This window comes from Manis pentadactyla, chromosome 8, assembly GCF_030020395.1.
Source record: "Manis pentadactyla isolate mManPen7 chromosome 8, mManPen7.hap1, whole genome shotgun sequence".
NCBI lineage: Eukaryota > Metazoa > Chordata > Mammalia > Pholidota > Manidae > Manis > Manis pentadactyla.
Window position 1 is genome coordinate 19,244,779 of NC_080026.1, and position 19,810 is coordinate 19,264,588.

The 19,810-nt window shown below is 42.3% G+C and overlaps 1 protein-coding gene and 1 long non-coding RNA gene across 4 annotated transcripts in view; one reads left to right on the plus strand and one right to left on the minus strand.

Annotated features, from left to right (window-relative positions):
• Positions 1-19,003, minus strand: part of LOC118933698 (uncharacterized) — a 40,030-nt gene extending 21,027 nt beyond the window's left edge. The window contains exon 1 of the long non-coding RNA XR_005033221.2: positions 18,908-19,003. This is a non-coding gene — a long non-coding RNA (uncharacterized LOC118933698). The remainder of the gene's footprint in view (positions 1-18,907) is intronic.
• Positions 17,951-19,810, plus strand: part of CACNB4 (calcium voltage-gated channel auxiliary subunit beta 4) — a 241,911-nt gene continuing 240,051 nt past the window's right edge. Inside the window, exons 1-2 of one of the 3 annotated variants that reach the window (XM_036928326.2) lie at positions 17,951-18,464; positions 18,941-19,024. In XM_036928326.2, the coding sequence (XP_036784221.1) occupies positions 18,408-18,464; positions 18,941-19,024 (141 nt within the window). In that variant the 5' untranslated portion in view covers positions 17,951-18,407. Of the gene's footprint in view, positions 18,465-18,603; positions 18,718-18,940; positions 19,025-19,810 lie in introns of those variants that run through there. The other 2 variants (XM_036928327.2, XM_057505581.1) reach the window with 2 other exon arrangements.

Consider the following 19,810-nt stretch of genomic DNA (forward strand, 5'->3'; position numbering starts at 1 on the left):
TACACAAAAGTTTCTAATTTTGATGAAGTCCACTCTATTTTTTTTCTTTGGTTACTTGTGCTTTTGTTGTCATATCTAAGAGTCTATTGGCAAATCCAAGGTCATGAAGATATATCCTCCTGTTTTCTTCTAAGAGTGTTATGATTTTAGTCTTCTAATTAGGTCATTGATCCATTTTGAGTTAATTTTTATACATGGTGTGAGATAGGAATCCATCTTCACTCTTCTGAATATGGATATCCAGTTGTCCCAACACCATTTCATAAAGAGACTGTTCTTTCACTAACTACTTTCTGACACTGCTATAACATACCTGAATGGTAGGCCTGGGACATAAGTCCTAGGACTGCAGTGCATCAACTCCATAGCTGTATGGTTTGCAGCTCTAAGAGGTGACAGCATTGTCCTCATCTGATCACTTCTGTCACACACCTAAAGTGGGTCAGTGCGATACTGTTAGGATGTACCTCCATGGGCAAACAGATATCCCATGAACAGGTGTATTAGGTGTCAACGTAGAGACATCTTTACCTGTTGCATAGGTTTTTTTCCTCCAAGTAACTTGAGACAAGTGAAAAGTGCATGATCTAAATAGAAAATGGAACTTGGAAGCCCACACAAAAATAATGTTTATCATATTTCCTTACTGGGAAACCCTTCCCCAGGAACTTTCACCTACATGTCATTGGTCAGAACTGTGTCTGTCACAAGCTACCCTTAGAGGCAAGTGATTCTGGGAAAGCCTCTGTGAAGGCAGGGGAGAGGATAATTGGGAATGAAGGTCAAGTGAGCCATTTTTTAGTGTCTGCCACAAAGACAGACCTGTCCAAGTGTATTGCTATTCCATGGTTAAAGAAGCTCTTGTTTAGATGCTGTAATTCAAGCATACCATAATTTTTAGTCAATAAAGGGTAGAATTAATGTATTTACATCTGCTTGGTTGTTAAAACTGGGACTTTTTTTAAACCTCAGGAAAGACAGATGGAAGTGGACAGAGATGGGGATAGAAGCTTAAAATGGCTCCTGTCTCTGCTGTGTTGAAATGAATGAAAATATTAGACTTATTAGCAATCATTAGTTCAGTTACATAATTATTATATGTTGGGGATACTAAGACCTTGAATTTCCAAGCTGAGTTGTATTTGTGGTTTCCCCATGCACTAACGTGTAACCTCAGACACTGTGCTTTGACATTGAATTCTCATAACACTTGTTAAGTAGGGTAGCTGGGGAAGAGGTTAAACAACCTTCACAAGGTCACACAGCTAGTAAGTGGCAAAGGTGGGGTTATAAACCAAGCTCTATCTGATGCTCAAGCATGTGATTTTTGTCCCCACTACACTAGTGTAACTATTACTGGAAATAATTTGTGTATTAAGGTTGTCAGGTAATATCCTGTAACAGGGTCCTTTCCCACAAATCACAAATTTATGGAGTCCCAAAGGCTCACATGGGTATCAGATGCCTTCAGATGGGAGAATGCTAGTGTGAGGAAGAGCGTTATAGCGGCTGGATCTATTTAATGTGGACATTATAGTACGATTAGTTCAGTCATAAGGGGACTGATGAGACCACAGCTTGATGTAAACAGACAGACTCTGAGAATCTGTGAGTAGGAGGGGTCAAACATGGGGGAAAACAGGATTTTATCTAAAGATTCTAAAAAGTCTTTAAAATCACATTACTAAGTAGGGTCTTCGTGACTTCATCCTTAGGAAGCCCTTACCTCTTTCTCACATACACACTAGATTCCAACCGCCAAATCCAAAATTCCTCAGGTGCCAATTTTGCTTTTCTGCAGCTGTGTTTGGCCCTGTTGTTTTTCTCTGCCTTAAATGCTTTTGTCCATCTAATGAATAATCTTCCCAGTTGTCAGCCCAGATTTCACTCCTTCTGGCCCCCAGACGGTGCTGCCCTTCTGTAGCATCTTTTAATTGTTACAGCGGCTGCCACTGTAGCATCTTTTAACTGTTACAGGGGCTGCCACGTTGCATTGGAGTGACCTATCTCCATCAGACACTATAGTTTGGCTCATTCAACATGCATTCCCAACCATCTTATTTATATTCTATGTGGGAATCAGTACAAGATAATAGTACTTGCCTTCCTGGTTTACAGCCGGGGATGGCCACATGACAAGGTTTTGGCCAATGAGATATGGGTCATATTTCCTGAGGAGGGCTTCTTAGAACAGAAGAAGAAAACTTTGGAAGAAAGGCTTTTGGCATTTTCCCCTTCTGGCTTAGAGGCAGATGCAATGACAGGAGATAAAATAATCATACTGTGACCTTGAGGAAGAAAGTTATGGCTCAGGAAGAGTAAAGGTACCTTGTTCCTTGATGACACAAAATTTTGAGTGGCTATCCCAGTTCTAGACTGTCTTCCTCTGGACTTACTCATATGTGAAAAAAGAAACCTTGAATCTTTTACTCCTGTTTTTCTAGACTGCCACTGATAGGGTTTTACTGTCTGTATCTGAAAGTATTCCTACCCCAACTAGGTCTATAAAATCCTTCAGAAGTTGGAGCTGTGTTTTGTTCATTGGTGAATTCCCAGGAGCTACCATAGGTACATAATGTTTGTGGAATGAAGAATAAAATGGATTTAGCAGAGAGCTGCATGGCACCTCACAGTAACTGACATTCAATAAGTGTGTTTTCTTTCTTATCCTTGTGCTTATTATCATTATTCCATTTTAACGTGTGAAATCGGATGTATTTTACGGTGGATGAGCATGTATTGTAGGATTTCATTTTATTCCCTTAATACTAGTCAATCAGTGATGTATCTTAAACTCCAGGTTATCTCAGAATCCAGGGAATATGGCGTTACTTCATCAAGAGACAAAGGGGACTAGGGTCCTAAGTTCTAAGAAGACCAATAGCTCTTTTTTTTTTTTTTTTTTTTTTGATAATTATTTTTTATTGAAGGGTAGTTGACACACAGTATTACATTACATTAGTTTCAGGTGTACAACACAGTGATTCAACATTTATATACATGATAATTCTAAGTACCAGCTATCACCATACCAAGTTGTTACAATATTTTGACTATATTCCTTATGCTATACATTACATCCCGGTTGCTTATTTATTTTACAATTGGAAGTGTGTACTTTTTCTTGGTTGTTGTTGTTAGGGCATCTCTCATATTTATTGATCAAATGGTTGTTAACAACAATAAAATTCTGTATAGGGGAGTCAATGCTCAATGCACAATCATTAATCCACCCCAAGCCTAATTTTCGTCAGTCTCCAATCTTCTGAAGCATAACGAACAAGTTCTTACATGGAGAACAAATTCTTACATAGTGAATAAGTTACATGGTGAACAGTACAAGGGCAGTCATCACAGAAGCTTTCGGTTTTGCTCATGCATTATGAACTATAAACAGTCAGTTCAAATATGAATACACATTTGATTTTTATACTTGATTTATATGTGGATACCACATTTCTCTCTTTATTATTTTTAATAAGATGCTGAAGTGGTAGGTAGATACAACATAAAGGTAGAAAACATAGTTTAGTGTTGTAAGAGAGCAAATGTAGATGATCAGGTGTGTGCCTGTAGACTATGTGTTAATCCAAGCTAGACAAGGGCAATAAAACATCCACATATGCAGAAGATTTCTCTCAGAACAGGGGGGGTGAGGTTCTAAGCCTCACCTCTGTTGATCCCCAATTTCTCACCTGATGACCCCCCTGCGACTGTGCCTGTCTTAGGTTGTTCCTCCCTTGAGGAATCTTACCCGTCTCTGGCTAACCAGTCATCTTCCGGGGCCATACAGGGAAATGTAAAGTTGGTAAGTGAGAGAGAAGCCTTATTGTTTGAAATGGTTAGCTTTTTACTTCTTTGCATATTTATGCCCTGTGGCTTCTATGCCCAGCATTTGTCTTGAGGTATATTTACCACTTGGAGGAGTTATGATACTCGGTAAATTTGATATGAGGCACGAATTCTATTTAAGAATTCGTTGTAATTAGGAAGAAAGAAGAAAAGCTATAGAAGTAGCAGGCGGGAGAAAACATGGGAAGATTGATTATTTCTTTGACATATCTTCTTGTAGAGTAACATAAGCATGTATAGATTTTAAGCTACTACTTAAATTGCGCACACACATTAACATAATAGGAGTATAGTTACATAACCAAAGCATACCTGTAATTACCAGCCATCTCCAGTGAAACCAAGAAAACCAGTTAGGCACCCTAGGCATTTGTGAAAACTTATCAATGATATGATGGTTATTATCTAACTGAATTTGAGTAGTTTGAGAAAAATCAGACAAATTAAAACAACCCATTCCTGGGCACTGTTCACATCCCATATGTTCTTTTAACAGTAAATAGTCTGTAGTTGTAAGATTTTGGAGCGCTACAATTTGCACTTCTCCTAATTCTTGGTTGAGTTCCAACAGTATAGATCCAGTCAAATTTGTTGTTTTACTGTATGCACAGGCCAGCTTAGATATCTCCTTCATTCCCATGGCAAGTCCAGGAGCTGGTGGGATGAGTGCATCTACAGCTGTAGCAGTGCGTGGATCTTTGTTGGGGTTTTTTGATGATCGTCTTCTGGGATGAGTCTTCCAGAGAGTGCTGATGTTGGAAGTTCTCTTTCATATTGTATCTTAGTTCATTTCCGGGGTAGCCCAATTAGGCTTTGATCCTCTGTATAAACACAAACAGACCCTTTGCCTACACTTTTATATGTCCTTTATATCATTGTGTAGAACTCATTAGAGGTCACCACATAGGAACTGCATTTTTTTTTTTTAATCATTAATCTACACTTACATGACGAATACTTTGTTTACTAGGCTCTCCCCTATACCAGGTCCCCCCTATATACTCCTTTACAGTCACTGTCCATCAGCGTAGCAACCTGTTGTAGAATCACTACTTGTCTTCTCTGTGTTGTACAGCCCTCCCCTTTCTCCCACCCCGCTATGGATGCTAATCTTAATACCCCCCTACTTCTCCCCCCCTTATCCCTCCCTACCCACCCATCCTCCCCAGTCCCTTTCCCTTTGGTACCTGTTAGTCCATTCTTGAGTTCTGTGATTCTGCTGCTGTTTTGTTCCTTCAGTTTTTCCTTTGTTCTTATATTCCACAGATGAGTGAAATCATTTGGTATTTCTCTTTCTCTGCTTGGCTTGTTTCACTGAGCAAAATACCCTCCAGCTCCATCCATGTTGCTGCAAATGGTTGGATTTGCCCTTTTCTTATGGCTGAGTAGTATTCCATTGTGTATATGTACCACATCTTCTTTATCCATTCATCTATTGATGGACATTTAGGTTGCTTCCAATTCTTGGCTATTGTAAATAGTGCTGCGATAAACATAGGGGTGCACTGATCTTTCTCATACTTGATTGCTGCATTCTTAGGGTAAATTCCTAGGAGTGCAATTCCTGGGTCAAATGGTAAGTCTGTTTTGAGCATTTTGATGTACCTCCATACTGCTTTCCACAATGGTTGAACAAGTTTACATTCCCACCAGCAGTGTAGGAGGGTTCCCCTTTCTCCACAGCCTCGCCAACATTTGTTGTTGTTTGTCTTTTGGATGGCAGCCATCCTTACTGGTGTGAGGTGATACCTCATTGTAGTTTTAATTTGCATTTCTCTGATAATTAGCGATGTGGAGCATCTTTTCATGTGTCTGTTGGCCATCTGTATTTCTTTTTTGGAGAACCGTCTGTTCAGTTCCTTTGCCCATTTTTTAATTGGGTTATTTGTTTTTTGTTTGTTGAGGCGTGTGAGCTCTTTATATATTCTGGACGTCAAGCCTTTATCGGATGTGTCATTTTCAAAGATATTCTCCCATACTGTAGGGTTTCTTTTTGTTCTATTGATGGTGTCTTTTGCTGTACAGAAGCTTTTCAGCTTAATATAGTCCCACTTGTTCATTTTTGCTGTTGTTTTCCTTGTCCGGGGAGATATGTTCAAGAAGAGGTCACTCATGTTTATGTCTAAGAGGTTTGTGCCTATGTTTTCTTCCAAGAGTTTAATGGTTTCATGACTTACATTCAGGTCTTTGATCCATTTTGAGTTTACTTTTGTATATGGGGTTAGACAATGGTCCAGTTTCATTCTCCTACATGTAGCTGTCCAGTTTTGCCAGCACCATCTGTTGAAGAGACTGTCATTTCGCCATTGTATGTCCATGGCTCCTTTATCAAATATTAATTGACCATATATGTCTGAGTTAATGTCTGGATTCTCTAGTCTGTTCCATTGGTCTGTGGCTCTGTTCTTGTGCCAGTACCAAATTGTCTTGATTACTATGGCTTTATAATAGAGCTTGAAGTTGGGGAGTGAGATCCCCCCTACTTTATTCTTCTTTCTCAGGATTGCTTTGGCTATTCGGGGTCTTTGGTGGTTCCATATGAATTTTTGAATTATTTGATCCAGTTCATTGAAGAATGTTGCTGGTAGTTTCATAGGGATTGCATCAAATCTGTATATTGCTTTGGGCAGGATGGCCATTTTGACGATATTAATTCTTCCTAGCCATGAGCATGGGATGCGTTTCCATCTGTTAGTGTCCCCTTTAATTTCTTTTAAGAGTGACTTGTAGTTTTCAGAATATAAGTCTTTCACTTCTTTGGTTAGGTTTATTCCTAGGTATTTTATTTTTTTTTGATGCAATTGTGAATGGAGTTGTTTTCCTGATTTCTCTTTCTGTTGGTTCATTGTTGGTATATAGGAAAGCCACAGATTTCTGTGTGTTGATTTTGTATCCTGCAACTTTGCTGTATTCCGATATCAGTTCTAGTAGTTCTGGGGTGGAGTCTTTAGGGTTTTTTATGTACAGTATCATGTCATCTGCAAATAGTGACAGTTTCACTTCTTCTTTGCCAATCTGGATTCCTTGTATTTTTTTGTTTTGTCTGATTGCCGTGGCTAGGACCTCTAGTACAATGTTAAATAACAGTGGGGAGAGTGGGCATCCCTGTCTAGTTCCCGATCTCAGCGGAAATGCTTTCAGCTTCTCGCTATTCAATATAATGTTGGCTGTGGGTTTTTCATAGATGGCCTTTATTATGTTGAGGTACTTGCCCTCTATTCCCATTTTGCTGAGAGTTTTTATCATGAATGGATGTTGAACTTTGTCAAATGCTTTTTCAGCATCTATGGAGATGATCATGTGGTTTTTGTCTTTCTTTTTGTTGATGTGGTGGATGATATTGATGGACTTTCGAATGTTGTGCCATCCTTGCATCCCTGGGATGAATCCCACTTGGTCATGGTGTACGATAGTTTTGATGTATTTTTGAATTCGGTTTGCTAAAATTTTGTTGAGTATTTTTGCATCTACGTTCATCAGGGATATTGGTCTGTAGTTTTCTTTTTTGGTGGGGTCTTTGCCTGGTTTTGGTATTAGGGTGATGTTAGCTTCATAGAATGAGTTTGGGAGTATCCCCTCCTCCTCTATTTCTTGGAAAACTTTAAGGAGAATGGGTATTATGTCTTCCCTGTATGTCTGATAAAATTCCGAGGTAAATCCATCTGGCCCGGGGGTTTTGTTCTTTGGTAGTTTTTTGATTACCGCTTCAATTTTGTTGCTGGTAATTGGTCTGTTTAGATTTTCTGTTTCTTTTTGGGTCAGTCTTGGAAGGTTGTATTTTTCTAGGAAGTTGTCCATTTCTCCTAGGTTTCCCAGCTTGTTAGCATATAGGTTTTCATAGTAGTCTCTAATAATTCTTTGTATTTCTGCGGGATCTGTTGTGATTTTTCCTTTCTCATTTCTGATACTGTTGATTTGTGTTGACTCTCTTTTCCTCTTAATAAGTCTGGCTAGAGGCTTATCTATTTTGTTTATTTTCTCGAAGAACCAGCTCTTGGTTTCATTGATTTTTGCTATTGTTTTATTCTTCTCAATTTTATTTATTTCTTCTCTGATCTTTATTATGTCCCTCCTTCTACTGACCTTAGGCCTCATTTGTTCTTCTTTTTCCAATTTTGATAGTTGTGACATTAGACCGTTCATTTGGGATTGCTCTTCCTTTTTTAAATATGCTTGGAGTGCTATATACTTTCCTCTTAAGACTGCTTTTGCTGCGTCCCACAGAAGTTGGGGCTTAGTGTTGTTGTTGTCATTTGTTTCCATATATTGCTGGATCTCCATTTTGATTTGGTCATTGATCCATTGATTATTTAGGAGCGTGTTGTTTAGCCTCCATGTGTTTGTGAGCCTTTTTGCTTTCTTTGAACAGTTTATTTCTAGTTTAATGCCTTTGTGGTCTGAAAAGTTGGTTGGTAGGATTTCAATCTTTTGGAATTTACTGAGGCTCTTTTTGTGGCCTAGTATGTGGTCTATTCTGGAGAATGTTCCATGTGCACTTGAGAAGAACGTGTATCCTGTTGCTTTTGGATGTAGAGTTCTGTAGATGTCTATTAGGTCCATCTGTTCTAGTGTGTTGTTCAGTGCCTCTGTGTCCTTACTTATTTTCTGTCTGGTGGATCTGTCCTTTGGAGTGAGTGGTGTGTTGAAGTCTCCTAGAATGAATGCATTGCATTCTATTTCCTCCTTTAGTTCTGTTAATATTTGTTTCAGGTATGTTGGTGCTCCTGTATTGGGTGCATATATATTTATAATGCTTATATCCTCTTGATGGACTGAGCCCTTTATCATTATGTAATGTCCTTTGTCTTTTGTTACTTTCTTTATTTTGAAGTCTGTTTTGTCTGATACCAGAATTGCAACACCTGCTTTCTTCTCTCTGTTGTTTGCTTGAAATATCTTTTTCCATCCCTTGACTTTAAGTCTGTGCGCGTCTTTGGGTTTGAGGTGAGTCTCTTGTAAGCAGCATATGGATGGATCTTGCTTTTTTATCCATTCTATTACTCTGTGTCTTTTGATTGGTGCATTCAGTCCATTTACATTTAGGGTGATTATTGAAAGGTATGAATTTATTGCCATTGCAGGCTTTAAGTTTGTGGTTACCAAAGGTTTAGGGTTAGCTTCTTTACTCTCTTACTGTCTAACTTAACTCGCTTGTTGAGCTATTATAAACACAATCTGATGATTCTTTATTTCTCTCCCTTCTTATTCCTCCTCCTCCCTTCTTCATATGTTGGGTGTTTTGTTGTGTGCTCTTTTTAGGAGTGCTCCCATCTAGAGCAGTCCCTGTAGGATGCCCTGTAGAGGTGGTTTGTGGGAGGCAAATTCCCTCAACTTTTGCTTGTCTGGGAATTGTTTAATCCCTCCTTCATATTTAAATGATATTCGTGCTGGATACAGTAGTCTTGGTTCGAGGCCCTTCTGTTTCATTGCATTAAGTATATCATGCCATTCTCTTCTGGCCTGTAGGGTTTCTGTTGAGAAGTCTGATGATAGCCTGATGGGTTTTCCTTTGTAGGTAACCTTTTTTTTCTCTCTGGCTGCTTGTAATACTTTGTCCTTGTCTTTGATCTTTGCCATTTTAATTATTATGTGTCTTGGTGTTGCCCTCCTTGGATCCCTTGTCATGGGAGTTCTGTGTACCTCTGTGGTCTGAGAGGCCATTTCTTCCCCTAGTTTGGGGAAATTTTCAGCAATTATTTCTTCAAAGACATTTTCTATCCCCTTTTCTCTCTCTACTTCTTCTGGAATGCCTATGATTCTTATATTATTTCTTTTATATTGATCACTCAGCTCTCTTAAAATTCTTTCATTCCTGGAGATCCTTTTATCTCTCTCTGCATCAGCTTCTCTGCGTTCCTGTTCTCTGTTTTCTAGTCCATTAATGGTCTCTTGCATCTCGTCCATTCTGTTTTGAAGTCCTTCCAGAGCTTGTTTTATTTCTGAATTCTCCTTCCTTAGTTCTTGCATATTTCTCTGCAAGTCCATCAGCATGGTTATGACTTTTGTTTTGAATTCTTTTTCAGGTAGACTGGCTAAATCTATCTCCCCAGATTCCTTCTCAGGGGAAGATGTAGCAGATGCCGAAGCTGTCTGGGTTAGTCTTGTCTGGATCATATTTTTTTGCCTTTTCATGTTGACAGGTGCTATTGACTGTCAGCTGGGAGGGCCAAAATTTTCACTTACTACTGGCCTTTCTTTACTGGGGCAACTGCGACCCCTAGTGGCTTGTGTTGGGTAATTGCGTGTAGAGTGGGTCTTTGTGTCTTGCCTGGCCGGGAGGGAGAAATTTCCCTTTCTGTGGGCGGAATTTGTCTCAGGCTGCTTCTCTGCTTTCGCAGCGCCCGGTGGGGTGATGGATGGGGAGGCTGCTTGACTGTTTGCCTCCGTGAGGGGTCTCAGAGCTGTTGCCCAGGGGGTTAGTGCACCCGGTTTTCCCTGTAATTTCCAGCTGCTGTACTGTGACCTGGGTTGTTTCCGTCAAGCTGTTAAGTCCCTGTCCCTTTAAGACTTTCAAAAAGCCCCCGCTTTTCTTTGTCACAGGGGCATCAGCTTCAGCACCCGCTCAGAGGTCTTACTCCCTGTTCTCCCAGTATCCAGGGCCCCCTGGGCATGTACTGTGTCTGCGCTCTGGCCCGGATGGCTGGGGCTGGGTGTTCGGCAGTCCTGGGCTCCGTCTCCCTCCCGCTCTGCCTATTCTTCTCCCGCCGGGAGCTGGGGGGAGGGGCGCTCGGGTCCCGCAGGGCCGGGGCTTGTATCTTACCCCTTTCACCAGTCGCTGGGTTCTCGCTGGTGTAGCTGCAGTCTGGCCACTGTCCTGCGTCTTCTGGTCTCTCTTTTAGGGCTAGTTGTGTTTGTTGTATTTTCAAAAGTATATATGTTTTTGGGAGGAGATTCCCACTGTCCTACTCACGCCGCCATGTTGGCTCCCCAATAGCTCTTTAAGAAGAAAACCCCCAAACAAACTTAGTGTCACCAGAGTTCATCAAATAATACTCCTGGGTGCTTTCCCGAGCAACATGCTCACTCCCCTACTCTGAGCCCAGGGATTGAAGCAGAGGCAGAAACACAGCAAACATTTCTTTCTGACTTGTGGCAGGAAACTGCATCACAGGCCCCTTGCTTGCTGGAGGAGGGGTGAGTGGTTAGGAAAAACAATAAATAAAGGAGTCACCTAGAAAGTTGAAAGGTCACAGATACTTGGACAGGTGATATTAGGCAGAAACATTGCAAGAGGATATGGGGATTAAGGAAAAAGCAAATTGTACGTAATGGTCCTGTCCATACTGGATAGCTCACCTCTGTGTCCCACTCTTACATGGTTATACAGGTTGTGAACTGCTAGTACAGATTTATTCAAGCTCACTTCCAACTTTGAATCTCTATAAGCCTTTGTTCTTCACTGGGGACAGAAAAGTAGGAAAACTAGAATTTGAATATTCTTTGGAGTTTAATTTAATCGTTCAGCACCTAATTTGAATTTTTAAAAGAATATTTCCTTAAACATGGTAGAAAGAATTAGCATAATTTGTGACAGCCACCAAAAATGACAGCATGAAGATAATGAACAATAGAGTGATCAGATTTCATAAATGTCTAGTTATCTTTTATGGAGGATTGTATTGTTGCTTGTAGTTTTTTACTTTTCCCCTATGAGAGGATTAAATATATATCCATGCCCTTGGTTCCTGGAGTATGTATGTCCCCATTTAGTGAGTTTGATTTTGGTTGAATGTCAGTTATTGGCCAATGAGATATGAGCTGATGCAGCGGATGCCCACATCTAAGCAGAAGCCTCAAGAGGTACCATGAAATTCCTGTAGCTCTCTGATTTCTGCCCTCTTCAGAGCTAGTATGTCTCAGATCGAGGCTGCTGCTTCAGCCTGGGCTGGGGAGTGGGAAGATGAGGGCAACAGAGCCACAGCCCAAATCGGAACGATGGTCTACATGGTGGTGTAATCCACTAAGGTTTTAGGGTTATTTGACAAAGATGACAAATATGTCTGGTGAAAGAAACACAGGATGAAAAATTTAAATTAGCTAATAGATAGCATCTCAATATAATTCCGTATTTACAAGATACGAATTGAGTCTTCCCAGTGATATTTAAAACTTAGATTTTAAAAATTTACTGTCATTCCCATCTGAGTCATTTGTATCCTTTAAAATTGTACCCAGAGAATAGCATTTCCACTGGTTAGGGTTAAGAACATAAACATCTTCTATCTGATCTGGGAGAGTATAATAATCTTTAATATTCTCAAAGTCTATGGCTTATGGGCTCTTTGAAGGATTTTCAACGTTTGAACCAGAACACTGGGGGAGGTGAGGAGGGAGGGGGATTAATGTTGGAGAAATTCAGTAGAACAAGAGAAAATAGATCCTCCAAAGCAAAAACTCAGAAAATTTACACCAGGGTTATTTGTTAAATATAAAAGGTTAATTTCACAAAACCATAATATGCAATTAAGCACATGTGCCACCATTGTGGTTCTATAATCTCCTATTAAAAATACAAATTATATTCTCCTAGATGCATAGACTCTAGGCAAAATGTATTATGATTTTATTTTTAAATACGAAACACATTGTTGTCCTAGGATTCTGAGCTCTGAATCTGCAAATAATGTTTTTGTTTGTCTTAAACAGCACCTTGGACAAGACATCAACTGTAGGAAGCACTTAACAAAATGTACTTACTAAGTGACAGAATAAAGTTTATGAACAGAGTATTTGTAGCCGACCAAGTGATTTAGCAGTATCCAATGAGGAGAGGAAGCAGAGTATAATAATGGTCACTTGCTCTTAAACAATTTATTCTCTTCAGCTCAGATTCCTAATTTGCTAAATGTGGGGTTTGTTCTATAGGCTTACTGAATTCTCTTCCAGCTATAAACCTGCCAGATTTTTAAAAATAAGATTTTATTATGTGATAGTTTCAGATTTACAGAAAAATTGTCAAGATAGTAAAGAGAGTTCTTTACCTAGTTTTGTCTATTATTAAAATCTTAACATGGTACATTTGTCATGATTAAGGAGCTCTTTCAGCTTGCTCCTGTCCCTGTGACATACCCCCAGTCATTGTGGGGATTTCTTGTAGAGCACTTTACTTTCTGGCACTGTAAGATGCTCCAGGCTTATCGTGTATATTTCCTGGCCCCATCCCAGAATCGGTCATTTCTTCAAGGTGCCCTGGTTTCTTTTACTAAAGAATGATTATTAGAAGCCAAGATCAGGGTACCAGATGTGTTTGTTGTTACTGAGATGCCATTATTTTTAGGCCCTTAATGGAGAGCAAGAAAGTACACATGTGTAGACTAACCTGTATATATGTACGTGTCTATAAATATTTCTGTGTATAGCTGTCATACCTCCATTAAGCTGCACTTGAGCTCATCCTGATGTCTCTGACTCGAATCCATTACCACATGGCTCATCCTAGCCTTTTCCCTTTGCTTACCTGTAGCCGTCCACTCCAAAAGCAGAAAACCTGGCCCCCATCAGCTGCCATCCACTTACTGAGCCACTCAGTTCCAGGACAGATGTAAGTGCTTCCAGAGCTATTAAGTGCCCCTCTCAGGAAGCAGCGTCAGCTTCTGCACAGCAACTTTTGCCTTCAGACTTACAGACGTTTCTCAGGCCAGTGTCCTTTCCCCATGCTCTTCAGTGAAGCTGTTTCATATATTTGTCACAGTTATTCTTTCGCCACTTCTGCATTCCATTCTGGAATCTCCCAAAGTCTAGATGGTCTTTTAAAAATTGGCACACATGAAGTTACACTCTATGTGCTGTAAAATTCTGTAAACTGGACATGTCTTGTATCCACCATTGCCGTGCCATACAGAGTAGTTTCATCAATGGAAAAATAGCCCCTGTACCTCACCTATTCAACCCTCCCCCTTCTGAACCACCAAACAGTTTACACTCTTTATAACTTTGTCTTTTATAGAATCTCATATAAATGGGTATATAGCCTCAGACGGGTTTCTTTCACTTAGCCACATGCATTTATCATTTACCCGTGTTTTTTTATGGCTTGTTTGCTCATTCCTTTTTATCACTGAATAGTATTCCATTGTGTGATTGTACCACAGTTTGCTTATCCGTTCACCTGTTGAAGGACATCTTAGTTGCTTCCAGTTTGGGACAACTATAAATAAAGTTGCTCTAAACATTTGTGTGTTCTTGTGTAGACCTAAGTTTTCAAATCAATTGTGTAAATAAATAACTAGGAGCATAATTGTTGGATTGTATGGTAGGACTATGTTTAAATTATTAAGAAACTGACACACTTCTAAAGTGCTGTACCGTTTAGCCTTCCCTTTACCAATGAATAAGAATTCCTGCTACTCCTAATCCTCACTAACAATTGGTATTGTCAGTTTTTAAAAACTTTTAGCCGTTTTGATAGGTGTGTGGTGGTATTGTATTGTTTTAATTTGCATTTCTTTAATGACCAATGATACTGAGCATCTTTCATATGCTCAGTTGCTGTCTATGTCTTTGGTAAGTTTGTTCAAATCTTTTTTCTATTTTTAAATTGGGTTCTTATTGTTGGGTTTTTGAGAATTATTTGTATATTTTGTATACAAGTTCATGATCATATTTGTGTCTTGCAAATATTTTTTTCTAGTCTATGACTTGTCTTTTCATTCTCTCAACAGACACTTTTCACTAAGCAGAAGTTTTTAAGTTTGATATAACCCAACACATAAATTTATACTTCCTTGGATTTTTTGGTGGTGGTATATATAAAACCTCATCATCAAACCCAAAGTCTTGTAGATTTTCTCCTAGAAGTTTTTGTTTGGCATTTTACATGTAGATCTATGATTGATTTTGAGTTAATTTTTATAAGGTCTAAAGATTTTTAAAAATAATAACTTCATTGAGATAATTCACCTACCAGACAATTCATCCACTTAAAAGGTTAGCTCAGTGGTTTTCATTACATTCTGAAACAGGTATATGCCTCCATCACTACAGTCAATTTCACCTCAAAAAGAAGCCCTGCACCTTTAGCTATCACCTCAGTACCACTGAGACTCTTAGCCCTAAGCAACCACTAATCTATTTTTAGTCTCTATAGATTTCCCTCTTCTAGACATTTCATATAAGTGAAACATACAGTATGTGGCCTTCATGATTGATCTCTTTCACTTAGCATATTTTCAAGGCTCATCCATGTTGTAGCATGTATCAGCATGTCATTCCTTTTATCGCAGAATGACATTCCATCATATATACCCCACTTAGTTGAAGCATTCATCCAACGTTTGGTTGCTTCCACTTTTAGCTGCTGGGAACTATGCAGCTATGAGCATTCTTGTAAAGTTGGTTCACGAACACATGCTTTCATTTACCCTGGGTATATACCCGGGAGTGGAATTGCCGGGTGATACGGCAACTCAATGTTTAACTTCCTGAGGAAGTGCCAAAATGCTTTCTACAGTGACTGTGTTGTTTTACAATCCCACCAGCAGTGTATCACAGTTCCAATTTCTCATATCCTTGTCAACACTTGTTATTATCACACTTTTTGATTACAGCCATTCTAGTGGGTGTAAAGTGGTATCTCATTGTCATTTTGATTAGCATTCCCCTGATGACTAATGATGCCAAGCATCTTTTCATGTGTTTTTAGGCCATTGGTGTATCTTTCTTAGAGAAATGTCTATTGGGATTCTTTTCCCATTTAAAAAACTGTGTTATTTGTCTTTTTATTACTGAGTTGTAAGATTCTTTATATACATATTGTAGAAAGGAGCCTCTTATCAGGCATATCTTTGCAAATACTTTCTCCCATTCTGTAGGCTGTCTTTTCACTTTCTTGATAATGCCCTTTGAAGAAGTTCAAAGGTTGTTACTTTTGGTGCAGTCCACCTTATTTTTTCTTTTGTTGCTTGTGCCTTTGGTGTATTATCTAAGGAATGCATCACCAAACCCATGATCATGAAGATTTACCCTTATGTTTTCTTCTAATAGTTTACATTTTGAGCTCTTTCACTTTGGTCTTTGATCCATTTTGAGTTAATTTTGTTTGAGATATGAGGTCTGGGTGCAACTTCATTCTTTCAGCTCTGGCGCTGGAGGCAGAGACAATGGTGCACCTCTCTCTGAGTGACACCCCCACTTCAGGAGCTGAACACTTGGTAGGAAGGGGCAGCAGTCTCAGGTGTCCTGTCTTGCCTCCCCATGAGCAGTTGGGGACCAAGGTAGAGCCTCCATCCTGCGAGTGGGGGCTGGGCTGAAGGGAACCCCCACCTAAGTGGGAACTTAGCCTCTGCAACAGGGATCTGAGAGTAAAATGATAAAGGCTGATGTCCTGCCCCTCCCAGGAAGATAACCCTCCCACTGAGAGGTGAGGGCAGAGGGAGCCCTATGTTCCAGGCTGTACCAGTGTGGAGTGGTTTTCCTTTTGCTCAGCTGGAGGGAAACCAGGAGGGAGGGAGTGGGTCTTGTTTCAAATATCACAGACTCTCATTTTTTCTTACCGAGTTTCTTACCGAGTTTTGGTGAATAAATATTTTTTCATTTGCTGTGCCCTTAGACATTTCCAAAGATTTAAATGTCTTTTTAAAATACAATTTTCACTAGTCTTGTTCTGGGTGGGTGCAGAAAACTCTCATGCCACTGTACATTTCTTTTTGATAACTCTAAGTCAGTGAGACTGTGGGCAGTGGAAAACCACAAAAGTCAAATTCTAGTCGCCACAGAATAATTTATTCTGTATATATTGATTAAGTAGCAATTATGAAAGTGGCTCAGAATTAAAAATGGATTGATGGTAACTAAAACAAAGAGTTCTGTATTCGCAGACACACCAATACCCATCAGCTTTATGTAGTATCTACTTTATGTAACATATAAGAATATAAAAAGCTAAAAATCTACTTTGGAAATTAGGAGATTTTCACAAAAAGGGAACCAATTAACCAAAGCAGCCTATACTAAATGCCCAGAGAATAAATGCTTCAGTTTTTTGGAAGCATGAGAAACTATCCAGGACTAGAGAGGTCAGGGAGGATGTCTATGGAGGAAGAGTACCATCCAGCTGGGTGTGGGGATTGGGAGTAGGGCACAGTCCAAGGCAGACGTGTGAAGTAGGATGGTATTTGGCATGTTTGAGCAATAATGAGTACACCAGCCTGCTTGCTGGAAGGTCTGTATGAAGATACTAAGTTGGAGAAATGAGATGGTAACCAGAAAAGCAGGGAAGCAAGGCAGGGTCTGGATGTTGGACAATGGGGTTCGGACCCCATGTTGTGGGCTGCTCCAAGCAATGAGTGCTTTTTAGAGAAGAGAGACTTGGGCAAAGATGTTCTAGAGAAATGGCTTTGCTGATAGTGTGTGTGTGTGTGTACAGTAGATGAAGGTCTGATTTACGTGAAGGGGGTAGAAATGGAAAGGAAGTATTTAGTGGCTTGTAAGATATACTCAGGAACTCAGTAAGGCCAATCAAGTGTTGAAACAAACATGGCGGTTCTCATCCAAAAAATCCTAGAATGCAAGGTGACATGGGCTGACTTAGCAATTTGAGACAGGATGCATATTTTATTGATGGATTTCTCATGCAGTAACTATAGTTAAACAGGATCTATTTTTAAATTCACATACGGTTTTTCTTCCTTCTTGTTATTCAAATTCCTCCTCTCCACAATTTTTTTGATCTCAGTCTCTTGGATGTTTCTGCACGAAGAAACCAAGTGTTGAAACAATAGCAAAATCGGGTACGGTTTCAAGGATGTTTCCTTCCTTGAAAATAGCTCCCCGTGTAGAAATGGGAGGCACGTGGCCAACTCTTGCCTTTTTAGCAGGTCTAACATGACCTTAAAACTCGTAAGACATGCTGGTCTTCTGCGGGCTGCATCTCCCGACAGCCTCAAGCTGGCAGGGCCTCCCGCGGCTGCCTGCATGTACATAGCTTGGGGTACTGAAACTAGAGTTGATAAAACAATACAAAAACATGGACAAACAGCAAACCATAAAGCCCCAGGCCTTACTAGTGGGCTGCCCGGGAAGTCGCATACAGGAAGGTTCGATTCTTGCCCTTTTAAAATTCGAGTGCAGCGCGCGCGCATACACACACACACACCCCGGTCGGCTCTTCCCCACTCCCTGCCACACTCACTGCACCAGTGTGCCTCCCCGAATCCTGATTCATGAGCCGTGCCACCTTTGTCTCATTTTAAACTGTGCAGACTATTTTAATCTTCCCACCCCCATTCCAGCGTTACCCCCTCCTTTCATCCTCTGGAAACCTCTGATGTAAGGCGCCCGCTAGGTGGGAGAGGGCTTCTCCCCATCAGCTCGGGGAGGAGAGATCCCGAGAAGCCCCTCTGCGGGACCTCCGCCTGCTGGGGTCGCTGCTCGGGACCCCGCGGTGCGCGCGGGGGAAGCGCCTCGGTCCCTTTAAGGCGTCGCGCACTCGAAGCGCGGGCAGGGAGCCCGGCGGCCGGCGCGAGTCCCGCGGCCGGGTGGGAGGTCCCGCGCCCTCCCCGCCTGCTGCCTCCGGGCCTCCGTCCCGCGCGCGCTGGCGGGCCACGCGACCGTGAACTATGTCCTCCTACGCCGGGAGCGGGACCGCGGACGGGCCGCACTCCCCCACCTCGCAGGTACCGCCCCGCCGCCTCCTGCCCCCTCCGCGGCCGCCCCGGAGCGCCCCGCCTTCGCGCCCGGCGCCTGGGTCCCCGTCCGGCGGTCGGCGGCCCCGCCCCCTTCCCTCCCGCCCCTCCTCTTCCTCCTCCCCGCCCCCCACCCCTCCCGCCTCGGCCGGTGTCTGCGCTCCCGCTCGCGAGCCCGCGGCCTTCCCCAGCCGGTGCCGGGGACCCGGACCCCGCACCCCGAGAGTCTGTGTTAATGGATGTGGTGCGTGCTCGCGGGCTGCTCCTCCCGGGCATGTTCTCCGCCGTCGAGGCTGGGAGTGGGGTGGGGGGACGGGGAGCCTGGGACCGCGGCGGCCCTGTGGGTGCGGGCTCTGGGGGCCGCGGGAAGCCGGTCCGGAGCCGCGCTCCGGCCCCCGGGGGGTGGGCGCCCGGCCCCGCGCTGCCGTCCTCACCGGCTTCTCTCTGGCCCCGTGTGTCGAGTCCAGGTGGCCCGAGGCACCACAACCCGGAGGAGCAGGTTGAAAAGATCCGATGGCAGCACCACTTCGACCAGCTTCATCCTCAGACAGGTAGGAGGCGGGCGCGGGGAGGTGGGAGGCAGGCTGGGGCGGCGGCCGAGCCCGCGGCGCCGGGGTCCGGGAGCCGAGCGCAGCCCTCTCGCGCGGGAGCGGCGGGCGGCGGCTCCGCGTGCGCCCATTTCCCGGGGCCGGCGCGCCGGCCGCGTCCTCCCCACCTGCCCCTGAAGTCTCCGCACCGCCCTGGGAAGGTAGTCTGCGAGTGTGGACGCCAGTCGGCGGAGACCTGGTGTAGGTCAGGGACGCTCACCTGGAGACTGGAAGTATTTCTGGCTGCGCCTTTGGCGGGTGGGGAAGCGTCTTTCAGACGCGCTGCTTGACTGAATAACCAGAGCCTCTGAGGTGGACACCTGGTTTGATAAGGCTGAGAGTCAGGGGGTCTTTTCTCCTTCCCCCTATTCTGAATACTCTTCTCTGTCTAGGTCTTGGGAGAGATCTCCAAGCTCTGGTCCAAAGAAGGACACTTAGAGCAGAAAGTTTGGTCTCACTTTGGGACCGCTTCTTTGGTTCACCGAAGGCTGGCACTAGGCTCCGAGTCCTACACTTAGTGTTTATTTTTCTAGGTGCTGGTTTTCTTCTGCGTGGTTCTAGTGTACGTTGTGCGTGTTATAAAGATGACCAGTTATGATGAACGCATAGGTGTCTTTCACCTTGACACAGAAAATTGGTCCTTAATTTTCGAACTGTCCATGTGCTGTAAATGAAACCACCTCTACATAGCTAGCTGCTGGGTGCTTAGAGAAATCCTGCAAGAGTGAGTCACCTTGGTCTCTCTTTGAA